The following is a 23,757-nucleotide window of genomic DNA, read 5'->3' as shown; positions in this document are numbered from 1 at the left end:
ACTCAAATTTTTAATTCCTCTCTGGCGACGGGGGCGGTGCCAGAGGACTGAAGAACAGCTAATGTGGTTCCGCTATTTAAGAAGGGTTGTAGAGATAAGCCAGGGAACTACAGGCCAGTGAGTCTCATGACAGTGGTAGGGAAACTATTGGAGAAAATTCTGAAGGAGAGAATCTATCTCCTCTTGGAGAGGCAAGGTTTGATGAGGGTAGTGCAGTTGATGTAGTTTGTATGGATTCCAGCAAAGCCTTTAACAAGGTCCCACATGGGAGACTTATAAAGATGGCAAATGCATATGGGATACTGGGTAATTTGATAAGGTGGATTCAAATTAGCTTAGTTGTAGGAGACAGAGGGTGATGACAGAAGGCTGCTTTAGTGACTGGAAGCCAGTGTCCAGTGGCATACCACAGGGATCTGTGCTGGGTCCCCTATTATTTGTCATTTATATAAATGACACAGATGACCATGTGGGGGGTAGGATGAGTAAGTTTGTAGATGACACAAAGATTGGCTGGGTGGTTAACAGTGAAGTTGAGTGTCTTGGGCTACAGGAAGATATAGACAGGATGGTCAAATGGACAGATAAGTGACAGATGGAATTTAACCCTGAAAAGTGTGATGTGATCCACTTTGGAAGGAGTAATTTGACAAGGAAGTATTCAATGAATGGCATGACACTAGGAAGTTCTGAGGAGCAAAGGGACCTTGACATGTGTGCCCATAGATCTCTAAAGGCTGAGAGGCATATTAGTGGGGTGGTAAAAAAAAGGCACATGGGACACTTGCCTTTATCAATCGAGGCATAGAGTACAAAAGTAGGGAGGTCATGTTGAAGTTGTATCGAACCTTGGTGAGGCCACAGCTGGAGTACTGTGTGCAGTTCTGATCGCCACATTATAGGAAGGATGTAATTGCACTGGAGGGGATGCAGAAGAGATTCACCAGGATGTTGCCTGGGATGAAGCATTTAAGTTATGAAGAGAGGTTGGGTAGACTTGGGTTGTTTTCGTTGGAGCAAAGAAGACTGATCGATGTGTACAAGATTATGAGGGGCATGGACAAGGTGGATAGGGAGCAGCTGTTCCCCTTAGTGAAGTGTCAGTCATGAGGGAACACAAGTTCAAGGTGAGAAGCAGGAGGTTTAGGGGGGATGTGAGGAAAAACATTTTTACCCAGAGGGTGGTGATGTTCTGGAATGCACTGCATGGGAGGGTGGTGGAGGTGGGTTGCCTCACATCCTTTAAAAAGTACTTGAATGGGCACTTGGCACATCATAACGTTCAAGGCTATGGGCCAAGTGCTGGTAAATGGGATTAGGTAGGTAGGTCAGGTATTTCCCACATGTCACTGCAGACTTGAAGAGCCTTTTTTGCACTGAGATTCTGTGTTATGTACAATGTGATCAAGTCAATCTGATTAATTTATATCAAGTCAGAAAGAACTTGATAAGTGAGAATGAATTCAATTTATTTGGCAGAATTTTAAATTACAATATCAGATTTGTGGATAATGTTCAGAGTGTTTGTAACCTTTGTAGGGTATTTGTTATAAGTATGAATGTCATTTGAACCATTCTCCCACTAAATAGAGCAACATTTAACTTCTATTATTTCAAAAGTTATCAAAAGTATTACTTTTCAGCAGGGTGAAGTTAGCTTTGTACTTTTTTTCAAATAAAACTATCTGAAACAGAACCTTTTCTTCCAGCTTATGCCATCCTGGACCATGCCCATCGTGTCCTGCATTTGTGACAAAAACATGCGAATGTGGTAGAACAAGGTAAGACACCCAATTAGGTGGCTCTCATTTTCTGAGCATTGTGATGTCCGTTTCAATTTTTTTGGACTATTTTGAATGTCCTCTTTAAGATACTCAATAAAGGATAACTGTTGGCTTAAATTTTGTACTTTTTCATCTTTATCAAAACTTCGAGTGATGCAGCAAAAAGTAGGTCATTTTGCCCATCATGCTTGTGTAGAGTTGTTCAATTAATCCACTCGCTTGCTCTTTGCTTAACCCTTTTTTTGGTTTCTTTAATGTGCCTTCAAAGTATTTATTCAAAGCCCTTTTGAAAGTTATGATTGAATCTACTTCCACCACTCTTTCAAGCATTGCATGCCAGATCACAACAACTCACTGTTAAAATTTGTTTTTTCTTCATGCCACCTCTGTTATCAGTTACCTTGAATTTGTGTCCTCTGGTGACTGACCCTTCTGCCACTGTGAGCAGTTTCTTGTCATTCTGACAAAATCCTTCATGGTTTTGAGCATGTCCATATTAGATCTTCCCATAACCCTCTGTGCTCCTTGAGAAATTGGAGTTGCTCTTCTTTAACCTCTCAATATAAGTTTCTTATCTCCAGTATCGTTCTTGTAAATCTCTCTGCATCCATTCTAATGCCTTTCCATCTTTCCCAAAGTGTCACAATTTAACACAATATTCTAATTGAGGCCTAGCCAGTGTTTTATATAGATTCAGTATGACTCCCTTGCTTTTGTACTTTGTTCCTCTATTAATAAAGCCAAAGATCCCATATATTTTTAACAGCTTTTTCAACTTGGTCTGCCAACTTCAAACATTTGTGTATATACACTACCTCCCAATTCCTGCATGCCTTTAAAATGTTTCCGTTCAGTTTATATTGCCTCTCCATTCTTCATGCCAAATACAGTGTTGTGACACAATCAGTGTTGTATCACAGCACTGCATAAAATTTCATCTGCTCAAGTCTATTACTATCCTCTTCATTGTTTGTTACATTTCCAAGTTTCAAGTCATAGGGCATAATTTCAAAGTTTCCCAATTATACCCAGGTCAATAAATGCATTTTAAGACAGCAATAGTCCTTATACCATTCTAACATCCTTCAGGGAAGGAAATCTGTCTTTATCTGGCCTGCACGTGACTCCAGACCTACAGCAATGTGGTTCGTGCCAGACAATGACCATCTCCAACAAGAGAGAATCCAACCATATCCCCTTGACACTCGATGGTATTGCCATCATTGAATACCCCATTGTTGACTTTGACCAGGAACTGAACAACACCAGCCATGTATGTGGCTACAAGAATAGGCTAGGGGCTGGGAATTCTGACTCCCCACCACCTGACTTCCCAAAGTCTGTCCACCAATGACTAGGCAGGAATGTGATGGAATACTCCCCACTTGCCAGGATAATTGCAGCTCCAACAACACTCAAGAAGCTCAAGACCATCCAGGACAAAGCCCATTAGATTGGCATCCCAGTCATCACTTTCAACATCCATTCCCGCATCGCCAATGCACAGTGGTAGCTGCGTCTACTGTTTACAAGATGCACTGCAGCAATTCACCAAGGCTCCTTCAACAGCATCTTCCAAATTTATTTTATTCACTCATGGGATGTAGGTGACACTGGCTAGGCCAACATTTAATGGCCATCCCTAATTGCCCTTGTTCAGAGGGCATTTAAGAGTCAAATCCACGACCTCGACCACCTAGAAGGACAAGAGCAACAGATGCATTGGAACACTACCACCTGCCACTTCCCCTCCAAGTTACTCACCATTCTGACTTTGAAATACATTGCCATTCCTTCACTGTCACTGGGTCAAATCCTGAAACTCCCTTCCTGACAGCATTGTGGGTGAACCAACACCACATGGACTGCAGCAGTTCAAGAAGTTAGCTCACCACCACATTCTCAAGGGCAAGTAGGAATGGGCAATAAATGTTGGCTTTGCCAGTGATGCCAACATACCATGAAAGAATAAATAAAATCTCTGGAGAACAACCCTTTCTTCCAGTCTGAATAACAACAGTTCACCACTACTTGCAGCTTTCTGTCCCTTAAGCAATGTTGTATCCGTGTTGCCGCTGTCCCTTTAATTCTATGGGCTTCACTTGTACAAACAAATTTTATTATGTGGCATTTTACCAAGTGCCTTCTGAAAGTCAATATACGCAACTTCAACTGCACTACACTTATCAACCCAACCCTCTGTTATTTCATCAAAGAATTCAAGTCAAGTTAGTTAACACACAAATTTGCCTTTAACAAATCTGTGCTATTCTAGCCTATACTTTTCAAAATGCCAGTTAATTTTGTACTGGATTATTGTCTAATAGTTTCCCACCAGCAACATCGGGCTCCCTGGCCAGTAATTGCCAGCTTTTTCCTTTCCCCACTTTTTGAATAGGCATATATCCTGTATTCCTCTGATAGTACCCTCATATATAAGGAAGATTGGAAGAATGTGGCTAGAGTCTCCAAAAATTTCATCCTTACTTCCCTCAGTACCCAAGGATCAGTCCCATCCGGCCCAGGTGAATTTTCCACTTTGACAACTTCCAACCTTTTAAGTACTTTTTACCTATTATTATCAAATCAATATCACCACTGCTTCCTTCTTTATTGATACTTTGGCAGCATCCTTTTCTTTAGTGAAAACAGATGTAAAGTGCTTATTTAGTACCTAAGCCATACCCTCGGCTTCCAAAAAAAGACTTGTTTTTTTTATCCCAATTGCCCCCACCCTATCCTTGACTATCCTTTCATTATTAATATTTATAAAATAGCCTGTAGTCCCCTTTTATGTTTGCTGCTAATCTATTCTCATACTCTCTTTGGCCATCATTCCCTTTTTTAGATCTCGGGCTCACTTCTATATTATGAACCTTACATCTGCCATAAGCCTCTCTTTTGCTGTTTTATGTTAATCTCTATATCTTTAGACCTTCCCCTTCGAGCTTTGCTTCTGTTATTGCTGAAATATCATAGCCCCATGTATTGACTTGTGCTTGCAACTCACCAATCTTAATTACCATGTTATGTTCATGCAACTCACTCACTAATCTTAATTCCCTGCTATGTGCATTTATGAACATGCCCTTCAAGCACATTTTAGGCTGCCTCAGATTTGCTCTGTCTGGTCTCCCCTATTTCTGATCTACTCTTTACTCCTGTGTTATTTGTCTCTCTCAATCGGTCTCTCTCAATCTTCTTTATGTTTCAGCACAATGTCCTCCCCTGCAGCCCTGGTTAACCTTCCCACATCTCTGTTGAGTTGTAACCTATCCATCTTGACCTGCTCACACCTGCTCCAGTACTGATCCCAATGCCCTGAAAATCTGAAACTTTCCATCTTACACTATTTCTCCAGCTGTGTTAGCCTTTCTTATCGTACAATTCCTATACTCACTAGCGCATGGTGCTGGGAGTAATCCAGAAATTTACTATCTTTAATATACTGCCTTTTAACTTCCTCTGTAGCTCCTAAAATGCTGATTATAGTACCTTAACCCCCTTTCCTTACTACATAATTGCTTCCTGCATAGACCATGCTCTGTTCCCTGTCACCAGGGAGGCAACACCATGTGAGAGACACATCATGGATTGTCAAACACCTCTAGTTCCCTAACTATTGAATCCACAATAACCACTGCAATCTTATAGTTCGCTGTTTCAGGACCAACTCACCACCACTAACCGCTGCATACACCCTGCAACCTGTCCTGTATAGTCTTTTGCACTACCATGCAGTGCACTCCGTCAGGGGTGCCATTATCCTCTCTGGGATTTGATACTGCAAGCCTCTTGGTGAATGCCATACTCTGCATTCCACTGCCTGCCTTTTCCTACCAGCTGATTGGCCATCCACTTATTGACACGAGTTTTCAAATATTCAAATAATTTTTTCTCATCATTACTGCAGCAGTTTTCAGCACTAGAGACCCAAGAAAGGTTGTGGATTATTTCAGAGCATTTGCAATTGTGCTTCATTTGTGTGTAAAATGATCTTTATTAAATTTTATAAACTGCTTCATCAGAACTTGGCAGATGTTTTGGAAAAAAATAGATTGTCAACACACAATTTAATGTTCCATGAAAGATGTTAGATTTTCGTGGACTCTCCATTTCATTGAAAAGTGTTCAGAAAGGATATCAGTATTGTTCTTCATATTGTTGACAGCTTTGCAATTTCTCAGAACCTTTCTTTAATTTGAAGAGGAAAATGTAAAACATTTTGATATGGAAATAACTCCATTAATGTTACCTCTACTTCTGAAAAATAAGAACCAATAAAGTGAAACCAGCCAACAATACCCTGCACTTGTTATCAACCAAACTTCTGGCTTTTCTGAACTTTCAAGTTGTTAAACCCGGGGTTTAAAGGAATTATGAAATTCTGAACTTTTCTGATAAAAGTCTTAACAGTGAAGGGTCTATTTAAAATGCCTTCTATTGGCTTATGGAGACTTTTTCTAAGTGTATTTGATATTTTGTCTCCTTGCTGCTCAATTTATCAAAAAGTCATGCAAGAGTCTAGTTTAAAGTGTGAATGCTATAATGATACTAGTCAAGTGCAGACAGCAGAATGGTAACAGTAAGCAAGATCTAAAGGGAAATAAGTTTGTAAACAATGCCTCTTTGCCCTCCATTCTTAGGAACCGGCATAGGCCATTTGGCAGTTTGAGCCTGTTCCATCATCACTGACATCGTAGCTGAACGACCTAACAACTTAATACCTAACTCCTTTGGCCCATATGACAGATTTTTGTTACACAAAGATATTATCAATCTCAAATTAAAATTTACAATTGATCTAGCATCAACGGCTTTTTGCAGGACAGATTTTCAAATTTATACTACTCTTTTTTGATAAATGTTTTTTAACTTCATTCCTGAAAGGGATGGCTCTAATTTTAGACTCTACCTCCAAACCATAGACACCACAACCTGTGGGAATTGTTTCATGTCTCTACACGACCTGTTCCTGAAAACTTCTAGAAAACTTTGATCAAATCATCCCTTAACCTTATGAATTCTGGGGAATATAATTCTAGTTGTATAATCTCTCCTTCAATAAAACCCTTGGAATCCAGATATCATACTGTGAAGCCTACACTGCACTCCCTCCAAGGCCAGTATATCCAAGTTGTAATGCCCAGATCTCCTCACCGTACTCCAGGTATCATCTAACCAGTGTTTTGTATAGTTGAAGAATGACTTGTGCCCCCTTGAATTTTAGTCCTCCAGGTAGGAAAGCCAGCCTTGTTGAATTTTTAAATTTTTTTTGTACCTGTTCATAACATTTTTAATCTATCTACCTGGACCCCTAAGCCTCTTTGCACCTCCACTGGTTCAAGTTTTTCACTATTTTAAAAGGATATTTCTATCCTTTTTAGGTCCAAAGTAGAAGACTTCACATTTGTCTAAATTGAAATCCATTTTCCACGGCTTTGCCCATTCATGTAAAATTGCAAAAAGATATGGATAGATGATGTTTCCACCTACACTGCTTATAATGCTGCCTATCTTTGTGTCATTTGCAAATTTGGATATGTGGTTTCTATCCCTTCATCTCTTCCTCCTGTCCTGCACGTAGCTATTACCAAGAGATCTGCTGTCATAGCGTGTCATGCTCCGACATTCCATGTTTAACTATGGCACTTGTACTGTGTAAGGTGATGGCCACTTGCCTCCTGAGCATCATGACTGTGTTCTGGATGTGTCAGTACCTTGCTGGTTGCTGCCTTCTGAGCTGTTGTCTTACTAACTTGTTAGGATCTTCTGCCTCATCCGCTGTCCCCAGTTCTTGTGCACTTAGAAGGAATGACATTCCCACACCGTGCCAGCGGACTTATTTAGTTGTCATCTAAGTCACTAATAAACACAGTGAATAGTTAAGGGCTCAACACAGACCCGACCCCCCCCCCACCAACCCTCCCGCTCGCCTGCCTCCCTCCCTCCCTCCTGCCCTTCTTCCCCTCACCCACCTCACTCCTGCCTCCCAACCACCCTTCTTCCCCTTCAATCACCTCCCTCCCAACCACCCTTCTACCCCATTTCCCACCTCCCTCCTGCCCTTTTTCCCCTCTTGCCCACCTCCGTCCCTCCTGCCCTTCTTCCACCTTGTGCGCCTCTTTGCTTGCATTCTATCGAATTTCTGGCATGTTGACCTCTTCCTCGACTGGAAAGACTGATACAAAGTACTTATTCAACATGTCTGTCATGTCCTTATTTTCATTGATAATATCACTGTTAACAGTTGTCAGGTGGCCCACATTCTTGATGACCCTCTTTCCTAATTGTAATTTTTCTTTTGATTTTGATATCCTTTGCAAGTTTATTTTCATTCTCACTTTGTAGCTCTTCATTATTTATTTTGTTATCCTTTGCTGTCCTTTCCCATTTGTCAGGTTCTTTTTTTTTGCATTTTTGTTTTTTCTTTTAGTTTTATGTTGTTTCCTAACCTCATCATCCATGTTGCATTTTTTTTGGCAACAAGTGCTCTTGTCCGTCATGAGCATAAACAAGTTCTGCCAGATCGCTGTTTATTTTGGAACATCTCCCTTCTGTCATTTTATCCATTAACAGGCTTGCCTAGTTTACTGTGGATGGTCTCTGTTTCCTCATATTGAAATCAGCCTTGCCTAAATCTAGAGGCTTACCTGTTCTGCATTTCTCCCTTTCAAACATTCTGCCCTAACCTGAAAGTGATGTCTGGGTATTAGCAGCCCTTTGATACCTTTCCCAAGCAACCATTCTTTAACCATGTGAAGCATTACAACCAATTCTAAACGTCCCTTCATTCAACGCTGTTTATTCCTATATTTACTATACTGCTGAAAGGGAAAAAAAAGTCTCTAGAAATTAAGTATTGGATGCACCTTGTGGGTGTTTGAGTCAAAACAAATTGTAACTCATTGATAAAGCCATACTTGGAAAATGTGTAGAATTTTAGGAACCTTGAATTTGGAAGCATACATTGGAGGAGGAGTATCTGAGAAAACAATACTCCAAGTTGGTGATCAGAAAAAAAACATCTGGCTTATGAACAAAGCTTTGTTTAAAGAAGTTAAATGTTTTATTTATCTTCATAGCTCTTTCCTTAATTAGTATAGAAATGTGATGGATACCCATTTAAAGACTGGTCAAACCTCCAGCTATTTCTTTGTTACAGCATCTAACTTAGATTTTGCACTAGTGATATCCTTGTTGACTTTCATGAACAAAAACAAAAATGAGACAATATTTAGATGTGCCAGATTTTTAAAAGATATTTCATAACTAACCTGGCACTTCAGTAGTATTTTGTTTATTTTCTGTATCATATGCTTCTAAATCCTTTCAGAGGAGTTTAATTTTTCCCCCTCTCCACAGCCAGTCAGTTCGTTGTGGTCAGCCTGGAACCATTCACTGCAGTAACGTGTGTGATAATCTCCTAAATTGTGGAAAGCATACATGTGCCCAGGTATGCCATGCAGGGAAGTGCCAGCCATGTCCTCTTACAGTTGAGCAAGGTAAGTAGCCAGAGTCTTTATTCCCGATACAATATTCTGATAGTTAGCTAGCAGATTTTCATGAGCTAATTTTTTTATCCCCTCAGGTAACAGTCATTTAATGCAGTGGAGAATTTGGTTGAAGTTAAGTTTGCTACTATAGCTTTAGAAATCGTAAAAGATTGCGTCAGGATGCATAGAGTAAATGGAATGTCACTAATTGGAAAATAATTTTTTGTGGACATTTAAGGAGGTGATTTGGCATTTTAATTTAATCACAGACCTTAAATCGGTTGATGAGTAACTTATATTCGAGTCTTGGATCTTTTGATCAAGAAGCTAGACTTTAATAGTTATATTCATAATCCTGTCTGCAAACTTTGTCTTGATGTCTAAGATTATAGATTTTAGTGCAATTATTAATTGGTCATAGGCACTGGATTAGTTTAAAAACTTGATTCAAAAAGTTAGTATGATGAGAAGTTTGCATTTGCACAAAATACTCAATTTGCAGTATGCTTATTAAAATTGCTCAATGCAAATACATTTTATACATTACCGACGTGAGAGATTTCCAAACCAATTTCAATAATTCAAATTCTTGTATCATTATAATTTCTTTTTGCAAGATTTCCACAACATGCCCCTTTTAACAGTGGTTGTGGAGGTGGACTTTTATTTGCCATTTGTGTGGCAGAGAAGCCATGAGCTTTTATTAGCAGAGACATTTTATAAAGAAATAATGTCAGCGAACTATACTGTTTAAAAATTAAACATTTCACTGGAGGAGGAGGCTCCACAAATATTCCCATTCTCAACGATGGGAGAACCCAGCAAATCAGTGCAAAAAATAAGCTGAATCATTTGCAACAATCTTCAGCCAGAAGTGCAGAGTGGATAATCCACCTCTGCTGCTTCCAGAGGTCCCCAGCATCACAGGTGCCAGTCTCCAGTTAATTCAATTTGCTCCACATGATATCATGAAATAGCTGAAAGCACTGTATACTGCAAAGGCTATGGGCCCTGACAACATTCTGGCAATAGTGCTGAAGTTTTGGGCTCCAGAACAAGCTGCGCTATAGCCAAGCTGTTCCAGTACAGCTGGCAACACTGGCATCTATCCGGCAATGTGGAAAACTGCCTAGGTATGTCCTGTGCACAAAAAACAGGACAGATCCAACCCGGCCAATTACCACCCCATCAGCCTACTCTCCGTCGTCATAAAGTGACGGAAGGGGTCATGGCAGTACTATCAAGCAGCACTTACTCAGCAATAACCTGCTCATTAATGCTCAGTTTGGGCTCCATCAGGGCCACTCGGCTCCTGACCTCATTACAGCCTTGGCCTAAACATAGGCAAGAGAGCTGAAAGTGACTGGTCTTGATATCAGGGCAACATTTGAACGAATGTGGGATCAAGGAGCCCTAGCAAAACCAGAGTCAATGGGAATCGGCGGGGGGAGCTCTCTGCTGGTTGGAGTCATACCTAGCACAAAGGAAGATGGTTGTGGTTGTTGGAGTTCAATTACCTCAGCTCCAGAACATCATTGCAGGTGTTCCTCAGGGTACTGTCCTTGGCCCAACCATCTTCAGCTGCTTTACCAATGACCTTCCTTCCATCATAAGGTCAGGAGTGGGGACGTTCGCTGATGATTGCACAATGTTCACCGTTCGTGACTGTTCAGATACTGAGGCAGTCCATACCCAAATGCAACAAGACCTGGACAATATCCAGGCTGGGCTGACAAGTGGCAAGTAACATTCGTGCTACATAAGTGTCAGGCAATGACCATCTCCAACAAGAGGGAATCCAACCATCGCCCCTTGATGTTCAATGGCATTACCATCACTGCATCCCCCACTAGAGGAAACATTGGAGAGACCAAACGCAGATTGGGTGACCGCTTTGCAGAACACCTTCGGTCTGACCGCAAGCATTACCCAGCCCTCCCTGTCGCTTGCCATTCGCCGATGCTGCCAGACTTGCTGAGTTTTTCCAGGTAATTCTGTTTTTGTTTTGGATTTCCAGCATCCTCAGTTTTTTGTTTTTATTTCAACACTCCACCCTGCTCTCATGCCCACATGTCCGTCCTTGGCTTGCTGCACTGTTCCAGTGAAGCTCAACACAAACTGGAAGAACAGCACCTCATCTTCCGACTAGGCACTTTACAGCCTTCCGGACTTAACATTGAGTTCAACAACTTTAGATCATGAGCTATCTCCTCCGTCCCCACCCCCTTTCCGATTTTCCCCCTCCTTTTTGTTTTTTCCAATAATTTATATAGATTTTTTTCCCACCTATTTCCATTATTTTTAAATGTATTTCCATCCATTGTTTTATTTCTACCTTTTGGCCTTTTTCGATTCCCTCACCCCACCCCACCCCCACTAAGGCTATCTGTACCTTGCTTGTCCTGCTTTCTACCCTTAATTAGCACATTCCTTTAGATAACATCACCACCTTCAACACAAAATTGTCCTTTTGTCTGTGACATCTTTTGGTTATCTCCTCCTATCACTGGCCCTCTACCTAGCTCTTCTTGTCCTAACACACCCCCACCACCCGCTCCCTTAAGCCAGCTTATATTTCACCCCTTCTCTATTTTTAATTAGCTCTGTTGAAGAATATGCGGACTCGAAACGTCAACTGTGCTCCTCTCCACCGATACTGCCAGACCTGCTGAGTTTTTCCAGGTGTTTTTGTTTTTGTTTTGGATTTCCAGCATCCGCAGTTCTTTGCTTTTACCACCTAGAAGGACATGGGCAGCAGATAAGTGGGAACACCACCACCTGGAAGCTCCCCTCCAAGTCACTCACCATCCTGACTTGGAAATATATCGCTGTTCCTTCACTGTCGCTAGGTCAAAATCCTGGAACTCCCTCCCTAACAGCACTGTGGGTGTACCTACACCACATGGACTGCAACGGTTCAACAAGGCAGCTCACCACCTCTATGGTAACTAGGGATGGGCAATAAATGCTGGCCCAGCCAGCAAAGCCCACATCCCATGAATTAATTAAAAATAAATAAATAAAGCCCTCCCTCCTGCACCTTCTGTCCACACGTTCATTTTTTTAAATTCTCCTATTTCTATACTCACTTGCACATGGTACTGGGAGTAGTCCAGAGATTACAACCTTTGAGGCCCTGCTAGATAATTTCCTTCCAAGCTCCCTAAACTGACTACTGGGCCACATTCCTTTTTTCTAGTTATGTTGTCGGTAGAGATGTAAACTACAGCTGCTGATTGTTCACACATCCCTTCACCCCATCTCCCCCCCAGCCCCGTCCCACCACCGCCACCAGAATGCTCTGCAACCTCTCAGTTGTATGCTTGACAGTTGTATGCTTGTATGTTCAAAGAGGGAACATACCATCCTGGATTCACATCTATGGCTGCAAAAACAACTGTCTGCCCCCTTAACTGTAGAATGCCCTATCACAATTCCTTGTGCCTCTCTGTACAGCTAAGCAAGCCATAGTGCCATGGACTTGGCTCTGGCTGCTTATCCCAGATGAGTCATCACTCTCACTGGTTGGGGAGTGAGGTGCACAGAGGGGCCCTCCTGCACTACCTGCCTGGTCATCCTTGACTGCCCGGCAGTTACCCATTCCCTCCCTCCATGCTTTTTCTTTGAAGATGGAACGGAGTAGATTGGTAATTTAGTAGATGTAGTATGTGGTTTAAACATGACTATAGTCAGAGCACATGAAACAATGGGACAGTTAGCTACTCGAATGGAAGTTTAGAAGTGGTACTCCATAGGGATCAGTGCTGGGACTATTGTGCACAATTTATCTTAATGATTTAGAATCAAAAGTGCAATTTAAAAATTTGTCAACAACACATGTTTAGGTGATGTAGGCAACACAATGAAAGAATGTGGCAAAATTCAAGAAGTCATTCATCAACTTTATGAATGGGCATGTATGTTAATTTTATAAATAAAGGTTAAGTGTATACAGGTGGGAGCCACTTGTTGGATAATTATTTGTGCACCTAAATTCTGCCCATGCCATTCCACTTTGCATAGAGGGATTTCCTGTACGGACAGCTGCTGCCTACCTTCCACTTCCTTGTCCTCGTCAACTGCCCGGACATGCCATGGTGTTCCGTCCTGCTGTGCGGAGGTGATGGGGTGCCTGTTGGGAGGCCCTCTTCATCGCGTCCCCTTTCCCATCGGGGATTTGGTGTGCAGGGTGTTTCATGCAGCAGTCCCATGCAGAAAGGATTAGTGTGGTTCATGGGCCGCTTGTCTTTTCTGTGGCCTCAAGGAGTCCATGTTCCACATGTATGCAGGTTGTGTGAGGTTGCAGCCCTATTTCATTTTTTGAGGGGGGCTGCTCATCAAGGTTTGTTTGCAAATCAGCCCCACACTCCTGATCTTTGGCCACCAGGTGTGGCGGGAGACAGGCAGATCAAAAGAACTCCTTATTCGTTCGCTCCTGGGCCTGGCCAAGGTGGCCATTAACCGGTCCAGACTGCAGGCGCTTGAGGCAGTCGTTCAACCCAACTGTCTGCCCCTCTTCCATGGTTACATTTACGCCCCATGTCCTTAGAGTGGAAGCTTGCAGTGTCCACTGGTACGCTTGAGGCACCACAGAGGCTGGAGTGCATTATCCTTCCGCCAAAATGTCCTGTTAATTTAAATTATAAAGATTTGTTTAAAGTTTTGCTTTTTGTTGCAGTGCCCCTTTAAAGGGTGATTCATTAGTTAATTTGTTAATTAGTTTATTTGTTTAACCGTTGTACTAAAAAGAGTACAAAGAAACACTGCTTGGCCTAAATAGCCAAGTGGTTATGGTACTGGGTTTGTAACCCCAAGATCAAGAGTTCAAATCTCACAATGGCAAACTATGGAACAATGTGACTTCATCTGAAACAGATGGAAACAGGTTTGTACTCGAAAGAGTATCAAGAGTTCAAATCTCACAATGGCAAACTATGAAACAATGTAACTTCATCTGAAACAGATAGAAACTTGTTTGTACTTGAAAGAGTTACAAAGAAACACCTATTGACAGTGGTGGTAACGTTAGGAGTTTAGAGTTGTAATGTTTCACTTTGTGAATAAATCTAAAACTGAGTAAAGATTGACTTCAGGTGGTCTCCTTCAGCAACTTGTTGTCAGAAGTGTATTGGCAAATGAGTTTCAGTATGTTGTGTGATGTGGTACATTTTGGTGGGAAGAATAAGGAGGCCATGTACTGCTTGAATAGGAAGAGCCTTGAGATATTCAAATCACTAAAAGCAGCAAGTTGGTAAGGCTATTTAAAAAAAAATCACAAGCAGTGGTGTTTATTTCTCAAGGGATGGAATTGAAAAGCGAAGAAGTTATGTTAAACTTGGATTGGCAAGACTGGACTTGGACTATTGAGCTCAGTTCTAGTCTCCCTATTATAAAAATAATTATAGAGACATCAGAGAAGGTGCAATAAAGGATTTGCTGGCATGATACCACAACTGATAGGATGTGTTTATCAGGAAAGGTTGAAAAGCCTGGGACTCTTTCTCTAGGAAAGAGACAGCTAAGAGTTGACTTGATAGAGATCTTTAAGATTATGACAGGGTTTGATAGAGTAGAAAAAATGTCTCCACTTAGGGGGAATCCAAGACCAGAGGACATAAATATGAAATCATCACAAATAAATCCAATAAGGAATTCAAGAGAAACTTGGTTTACCCAGAATGGTAAGAATGTGGAATGTGTTGCCACAAGGTAAGGTTAAGGCAAATAGCATAGATGACTTTAAGGGGAAACTAGATAAGCACATGAGGAAGAAAAGAATAGAAGAATATGCTAATGAGACTAGATGAAGAGGAGACACTTGTGTGGAATTTTATTACTGACATAGCCAAGTTGGGCCAAATGGCCTGTTACTATACTGTGGATGTGATGTGATTCAATTGTTAGGTTCTTTCAGCCTTTCCTCTGCATTGTGAAACTGTTCAAGTATAGTAATCTAGTAGCATGATAATCTGTAGACTAGGAAAAAATACCTAAATTATGACATCAAGTAATCTGATCCTTGTTAATTTACCGCCTCTCTAGCCTGCTACTGTGGAGCTACTTTTCGAGAAGTGCTATGTGGAACAGATAAAGAAGAATATGATGGCATCGGCTACTTTTCTTGTCAGAAACCTTGTGACAGGTGAATTGAGACACAGATGTGTGATGTAACCTTTTATATAGCATTGTAGACCTCTGTGAGGTAGCACTCGTAGTGAGTCAGAGAATATACTGTTGGATACTGTGCACTGCTAATAAAAGTTATCTTGCTAAGTGCAGCCAGAGATCTCTTTCTCTTCCATTGCTTTCTGGAATTGGGATTTCTCTTACTGCTTGTTCCTTCGTGTCTTGCTCAACTCTAAGTGTGTCTTTCTCTTGTCTTTTTTTCCCCTCTCTCTACCTTTTTTGCTTTTCTCTAATCCCTTTTATTCTGTGTTGAGCCCCTGTGTCTGGATCCCCTTAGCAATTGTTTGTCTCCAACTTCCCGTTTTTATTTCTCCCACCAGCCTTACTGCTAAAATGCAGTTGAATGAAAAACAAAATAAGCACCACCTGGTGTGCCCTGTGCCCATCCATTTTTTTCTTTACCTGAAACAAAGTATAAGGTTACTTCATTGAGGGGGATTGCGAGTGTGCATATTGTTGTTTTCCAAATTTCTTGGGCCTGAGTCTTGCCAGTTAATTCTTATAACCTTTTGCTGCCCCCTTGCTTAGAATATTGGTAAGTTTTTAAAAAAGTGCCCTTTATTTTGGTATTGCTTGATCTACCTTCATTTTCTCTCTCTTTTTGTTACTCATCTGTTTTGCTTTTTCAATGAGCAAACACTTGCAATATGATGCAGATTGTGGGAGCGTATTTTGTATGATTTCAGGGAATTCTAAACTATTACATCTTAGAATCTTTATTTATTATATTTGTTTGCATCATGCCTCTGAAAGTGGTACTGCACTGTCCAGGAGGGGATTCTGAACTGTGAGAAGAAGATTGTGTTTTTTTTTTGGTTGGGCTATGAGCACACAAATTTGCGAAAATGGTCAAACAAAAAACAGTTGACCCATAGAGCCTCTTGTTCAGATGTATTGCAATTAGATAACATGTACCCCCACCCCCGTCCCAGTGTTAACTGCGTTATTGGGAGAGGCAAAAAGTACTGGGGAAATTATGACATGATGACATGCAAGGGCAGGTTGTATCAGAATTTTTTTAATGGAATCTGGTTATGGAGAAAATTGAACCAGAAGGTTTGATTTATATGAAGTATGATTTGGTTATTCCCTGTTTATGTTAGAAAGAAGAAAAACACAGACTTAAATATTGAACCAGTGACAAACAGGGAAATTGACAATCAGGATATAGATGACAGATTCAGTGTGCATGATGCGCAAGACGTTATAATAGTGCTCGCACTTTGACTGCAATTGGCAATACTGGTGCTCAGAAATGCACTAGTTTTCTAAATTGATTTTGAGGTTCAAATTTCCACTGAAACTCATTTGCCTCATAAATGTTAGAATTTCCATAACTTTGCACATTCTGGCAGTATTTTAGAACATAATAGCCAAGATTTTGCAGTCACTGGCAGAGCAACATTGCTTAACACTATCCTCGAATCAAACTACAAATCGAGCAACTGTGATTCCCATTGCGTTGAAGGAGGGAGCATTCTTTCCTGGTGTTGGCTTCAGTGAGGCCCAGCAGTGCTGTCTAGCAGGTGAAAACAGTAGATAGTTTGGGGCATGGCTTCCAGTCACTGCACCACAAGGTCTGTATAAACCAGACTGCTATAGTAAAAATGACATTGGAACAAAGGATCATATCATTTATTTGCAAGAGATCATTTTACAAATTAAAAATATAAATGTTTTAAAAGTGCATTAATCTTGATCAATACCTTGAAAAGTCAAGATAAATTGTTTTGAACTGATATACATGAAAATCTTTAAAAAGCCTGAAATATCATGCTAAAAAGGACATAAATTTGACTTTCTAACAGAATTTTGGATATTAAGTGACGATTTAAAAGATTCATCAGACCTTTTGTAAGTTTTCTTGTTTTTAACCTTTTAACAAGATTTATCTGATTTGTTTAAAAAGGCATTTTCATGAAAACAAGATAATGTCTGATGAACCTTGTTAAACCATTTAAGAAGTCAGTTGATGTTTTAAAAAATCATTTACATGACTCCATTTTAACATTAAAAATACCCCTTCTGGTACAGGCTTCCTCATTAAGTATTCACAAAACGAGTAGAGGCTCCTTTATGCCTGATAATAAAACCCTAAAATTTTTCTGTGTGAATAGGTCATTGTTACTGGGCAATTAGCCCAAATTCTGGCATGCTGCATACCTTCCATTTAAATCTGTAGCTCAGCGATGGAAGTTTCGAGGCCTTGGGAGTAACCTTGATTTGCTGGCTGCAACTTCTGGTTTTGTGCAATACACGCACTCCAGAAGTTGCCAACCTTTCCATCATGCAATAACAGTGAACGCTGAATGTGTTGCTGTTATTGGCAAAGCAAAATCTGGGCCAACTTTTTTTTTTCTTGTGTTTAACTAAGTAACCCTTAGTGTATTTGAGCGCAGTTATATTAGTACTGCTGGAAATGGGGTTATTACAAAAAAATTAAAAATATTTAATAAGTGTGTCCAGTCCTCCACATCTGAGTAACCTGATTTTATATAATTGAAAATGACTTTAAAATAAGTGATATGGTACCATTTACAAGTTTAATTATAGTGCATTAAATATTTTTTAATATTTAAAAATTTTGTAAGGTACCTATTAGTGCCCTTGCCCCAAATAAAAATCAGCTTAATTTTGTCGGTCTCTAAAAGCTTGTAAATGGGTACAATGAGCAGAAACTTGTCATGGTGATTGATTTGATTTGTGAGTGGGGTCAGTTTCTAGCTTGGTGGTTTTTTTAAAAACCTTTGCAGAAGATCATGGACACTTGATTACCACTGGAAATTCCGCAATCTTTTGTGTTAGCTTGCCCAATTTTTGGATGAATTGCACTGGAAAAGTCATGGAAACTCCACCCAAATTTGTCTCGGAAAATGAATTGTGATTCCAGAATTAACATGTTGCCCTTTATTTTCTACAGCTAAGGCATAGGATCAAAGTATTGTCCTTTTTTCCCCAAATAAAACAAAATGATGACATTTTGGTGTTGACATTCTGAATTTTTTGGGGAGAGGTGGTGGTGAGGTTGTTAATGGATGGATAAACGTAAAAGGAACACTTTTATATTACAAGTGGGAAGGTCACATGGAATTTGATGCCATGTTGGAGTATGTCCAGTTCCAGTATTTCTCACAAGTGGAGCTATAATCAGTGTCACTTGTGTAACCTCATTATTGTGATTACTGTTGATTTGCATCAGTAACATAGCATTTCAGTACAATTCTTAGTTTTGTGTTCAACAGCCATGAGGAACAAGTTTGTGAAATATCAGCCTTCCACATTTGTTTCTGTGCTGCATTGTTATGCCACCTAATTTGCAGAAGTGTGATATTCCTTAATCATATAATGTGTGCATGAGAGATTTCACTTAACACAAATCCAGTGGCACATTGTGTTGTATAAGTGAATAGAACCAATGTTTTTGAATGCAAACAAATATTTTTTTCACTCTAATGACTTTGATCACGAGCATCTTATGCTCTTACTGTAAATGTTGTTTTTAAACTTTCAAAGTTCTATAGTGTAATTTCCATTTGTAATTTGAGTGGCATCATTGTAGTTATCAGTAATGAAGACCATTAGCAAATAATAGTCTGGTATATTCTATAACATGTCTGGTGGTAACTTTTACACACAATTGTCCACCTTAAAGTTTCATGGATCCTAAACATGTTCACTCCCTTAGGAAGCTCAACTGTGGAAACCATAACTGCCTCCAGCTGTGCCATCCATCTGCATGTCAGCCATGTCCTCGCCTGCCCAAATTGGTGCACAGCTGCCCTTGTGGGCAGACTCCTTTGTGCAAACTTTTAGAGCTTGGTTACCCTGAGCGTAGGAGCTGCACCGAATCTATACCATCATGTGGGAAGACTTGTGGCAAACCCCTACCCTGTGGTTCTGATGGTGAGGACAACAGTTGGCTTTGATTACTTGTGTTTTTGAAATCAGTAAAAAAATGAGTATTTAAAATGAGATTTTTAAAATTGTCAGGTGTTAGTTAATCATTACTGAGGTTTATTGATTAAACTTTGAAAAGTAGATTCACAACTTATTATGAATAAGTGACTCAACAAATCTATATAACATTTACTGATCATTCTCTGTGACATTTACTAAACTGTTGACTATATTGTGGTAATTTTTCCGTTACTAAAGAACTACATGTCTGTGTCTGTTATTTTCAAAATATTGAGATGAATGATATGGCAAAAGAACCTATTTCAAAGCTAATTATTAAAATTTGTAAAGCAAGTAAACCTACCCTTGCTCATTCTAACTGACGGCTTTGTCATTATTATGGTTTCATTTATTAATAACAAGAAAGAGTGAACCATACTTAAGGTACAGTTACCATAGACTTCATATTTATCGGCCATATTGCTTTGTTCAGAACAACCCTTATTTGGTACTCAAACATAGTACAATAATTATAAACAAAAATATTGCAAATTTGAGATAAAAACAAAAGACCATAAGACATCGGAGCAGAAGTAGTCCATTCGGACCATCGAGTCAACTCCGCCATTCAGTAAGATTGTGGCTGATCTGATAATCCTCAACTCCACAAAGATGTTAGGAATGCATAGCACTTCAGTGTACATCTGCAAAGTGAAAAGACACATCAACAATTCTGATTATACAAGTTAAGTTACACTGAAAACTTAGGTGAACAGTTTTGTACAGCTAGAAAGAAAAATGGAAAGGAAGAGAAATAACAGAATCGGAGAGGAGGAGTTAATGTGTTGACCTGCTAATAGCTTAATTAGAATCAAAGAATGGTTCTAGCACAGAAGGAGGCCATTCAACCTTTTGTGTCTGTGCCGGGTGTCTGCAAGAACAACTCATCTAGTCCTACTCCCGCTTTTCCCCTTAGCCCTGCAAATAGAAAACTGTTTGATGATGTAGGAAATCATAAGTGAGGCAATAGAAATATTGAGAGCAGAAATGATTCAGAGGATGAAAAGACATAGGAGAGACCCACAAACAAACTGAGAAAATGGAGGAAATTGAAAAAGGTGAAGAAAACCCTGTGGTAGGTTTGTAATGAAATGCTGACTTAAAGTAAAGAGGGAAAGTCAACACCACAAATGCAGACGACGCTATTCACATTGTTTTGGATGTTATTCCCCCCTCAGCTCCTCCAGATTTAAAGAAAAAGCTTTTTATTGCTAAAGTCTGAAATTATTGGTCAGTATTTTGAACTAGAGAAAGATGAAATACTGTTCCTGTAGCTTGTGTTAAGTTTGGTTGGAGCATGTTAGAAGATAGATAGAGTGGGGGTATGGGCTGGTGTGTTGGTGAAGTGGCAAGCCAGAGAGGTCACATTTGCATACAGAATAGAGATATTCAGAAAGTGTGTTCTAATATGTATTTGGTATCCGTGTTGTAAAAGAGGCTACAATACATGATAATTTCACTGTCTCACATCAAAGATGTGTTTAGGGCACTGCATTTGGTGTTAAATGAGATAAATAGACAGATATTGCACCAACTGCAGTTCTGCAGGAAAGTGCCTGGGATGATTAAATGTTGTTGGTTAGTAGAAGAGCAAATAAGTGTATCCTAGATTGAATGGTGTCACTAAAATAGAGACCAGAGGAGATGTGCTTGGCTCCAAAAAGCAGTAGAGACTGGGCCATTAAATTTTCAAGGCTGATTTAGATAGATTTTTGATAGACAAGGGAGAAGAGGGTTATGGGTGGGGCAAGCAGGATGGTGGCATTGAGACCATAGTCCGATCACCCATGATCTTATCGAATGGTGGAGCAGGTTTGAAGGGCCGAATGGCTGCCTCTTGCTCCTATGGCCGAATCACTAAGTGGTGAAAGATCTGACGGACGTGAACCTGGTTATGTGAAGTTTAAGGATAAGGAGGAACCTTGTTGTTAAGGGAGTGAGTAAGAGCAGAGGCCCAAGAAGTGGGACAGGCTCAGTCCTCCTGACACTTTTGAGGGAAGCCCTGACACAAAAAGACATTTCGGACATTCTGGTATAGAACGAGGAGTCACATTAAGCATGTGACCAGTACGAAAAATTGGGAACCTGACTTAGACCTGATGCAGTCCATTAAGAGTATTGTGCAGGTAGTTCTTTGTCAAATGTGAATTTGGCATATTGTAGTCTAGAATACAAATTATTTCTATGCAACAGTATTGTAAAAGTATGAAATTCTTATTTATGGCCAAGAAAGTGGATAGCCTGCTTCCAGGTCAATGGCTTGAAGGAAGTTTGGCTTAGTGACTGAATACACTGTTGCATTGTTGCCATTTCTGTTGTTGAATGATTAGTGCAGCTGCCTTTCAACATTATTTGGATAGTTTTGTAGCTGAAGGATTTCTGAGGTTCAGCTTCATGGCTAGAATTAATATAGATTGTCTTTAAAATCTAGATTCCATTCACACTTGTAGTAACCTTTGCCATGAAGGCGAATGTGGACCATGTGCTGGAACTTCAACTGTTAGCTGTCGGTGTGGATTTAAAAAGAAGGCGAGTAAATGGATAGACCTGTGGAATAATGTATTATATCTACTTTATCTATTTCATTTCCAATACTAATACACTCCTGGCATTGAAGTTACAGTATGGCAAGGACTGCTTCAGGGAGAAGTTGTGCTTTTGCAGCACTCCTTTTGGACCAGGTCAAATGGAAATGCTTTCTCCAGGACCCCAGCTTCCCCCTAGAGTTGCAGATTGGACTCCCGCTCCCAGGGTCAAGGATCGAGCTAAACTGGTCCTGTGGTTTACTTCAGTTTGCTCCCTGCCTGACTGAAAGCCAGGAGCCAAGCCTGTCAATCAGGCTGACTTCCAGGTAGAGAATCTGTCATAGTGAGAAGCTACATGCTGTGGAGTTAAAACAATTCCTAGCATGCAAGGAAACCTAGTCTTCAGATTTCCCATCTGAAACTCCACCCAACACCCACCCCATCGACATAACTCACCAGACTAAATATCCAGAACATAGTTACAATACATCAGCTGAATCAGAAGATTAAGGACAAATGATGCCAAATTCTAAAGCAGAAAAATTCTTAGAATTGCCACTAATTGTTAGCATAGCATTAGTATCCCATTTAACAATATACTCACTATTAATCTCTGAATTTGGCTAATGACTTTAGGTTTTGCCATTTGTTGGCACCATACCAATGGCTAATGTAAGTGCATTATATTCCTTTATTGAGCTGTATACCTGTGTCTTCAATGGTTGGGATGTGTGGAAGAAGTTTTACAATAATAACTTCAAATTAATCCTCGTTATTTTGGACAAAAACTGCACAGTTTAAGAAAAATAATTTTGAGCCAAAGAATTTCAGCTTGTGTAGTAATTGTTGTTCATTCTGCATAGGATGTTCCCTGTGTCAATATCACGAAGGAAGGTAAGCACAGAGATGTTTCCAATTTTGTTAAAATTAAGGTAGTGATAAAATATTCAGGTAAAATGTGGTAGGACAGTGATTATTGTTGTGCTTAATTTGATTTTTTTTTCAGTCATTAAAATAGGTCCAATGAGATTTCATATTTTAAGTTTTTCCCTTTTTCTTCAGTTTCCCCATACCATGTATGATTTTTGAATGAGATGTTCCCAAAAGCCATTGCAAAACTATTTGCTAAAAAGTATTTGTCAAATGCTTGTGGTGGCTAGCTTGCTTTTGCCTATCATGCCCCTCTGTTGAGAAGTCTTCCCACAGCACCAGTGCTGAATTTGATCGAACGCCATAATGATTTATAATTAATCTTTACTTAAGAGCTGAAAAAATAACACTAAAACACCCCCCTTGATTATTGACTTGCACTGCATTTGTACAATATTTGCAGAAAACAAAACACATTACTTTTGGTTCCCATCTAACTCCCAAGCACACTAATGCCCAGTGATGTGTATTGACCCCAGCATTAAGTTTCATTGGCTGCAGTAACACTCCAGCATGATGCAAAGCTGTAGTGGAAAAATTATTCGTTGCACATCTGAGTTTTTTTAATTTACAAAAGAGCAGATGCTTCCACCTCTGCTCTCCTAAAATTGTTTTTCAAGCAGAAGCTTAGATGTTAAGCGCATGCACCCAAGATTCATGTGCAGATCTGTTTTATGACTGACTTCAGTGCAATCACCATTTTAACTCTGAGGGTCTGTTGATTTTGTGTCACGTTCCATAGATGCTGGCCGGTGATTGATAGCTTCAGCATAAATACAGCCAGTTTACTTTCAGAACTTTAGGTTAGAAATTTAGATTAGAACATACTACTAACAGTGAAAAATCCTGGAAATAGTTTCTTTAGTCTTGGTGTTTATA

The 23,757-nt window shown here is 40.0% G+C and overlaps 1 protein-coding gene across 6 annotated transcripts in view; it reads left to right on the top strand.

Annotated features, from left to right (window-relative positions):
• Positions 1-23,757, top strand: part of nfx1 (nuclear transcription factor, X-box binding 1) — a 137,794-nt gene that overhangs the window by 68,053 nt on the left and 45,984 nt on the right. For all 6 annotated transcript variants that reach the window (XM_041184281.1, XM_041184278.1, XM_041184277.1 and 3 more), the window contains exons 6-11: positions 1,710-1,781; positions 9,150-9,289; positions 15,323-15,422; positions 19,152-19,369; positions 21,855-21,952; positions 22,812-22,842. In XM_041184281.1, coding sequence (XP_041040215.1) covers positions 1,710-1,781; positions 9,150-9,289; positions 15,323-15,422; positions 19,152-19,369; positions 21,855-21,952; positions 22,812-22,842 — 659 coding nt within the window. The remainder of the gene's footprint in view (positions 1-1,709; positions 1,782-9,149; positions 9,290-15,322; positions 15,423-19,151; positions 19,370-21,854; positions 21,953-22,811; positions 22,843-23,757) is intronic.

Source organism: Carcharodon carcharias, chromosome 3 (assembly GCF_017639515.1).
Source record: "Carcharodon carcharias isolate sCarCar2 chromosome 3, sCarCar2.pri, whole genome shotgun sequence".
NCBI lineage: Eukaryota > Metazoa > Chordata > Chondrichthyes > Lamniformes > Lamnidae > Carcharodon > Carcharodon carcharias.
Note: the sequence above shows the minus strand (reverse complement) of the source record. Positions and strands in the feature narration are given on the sequence as shown.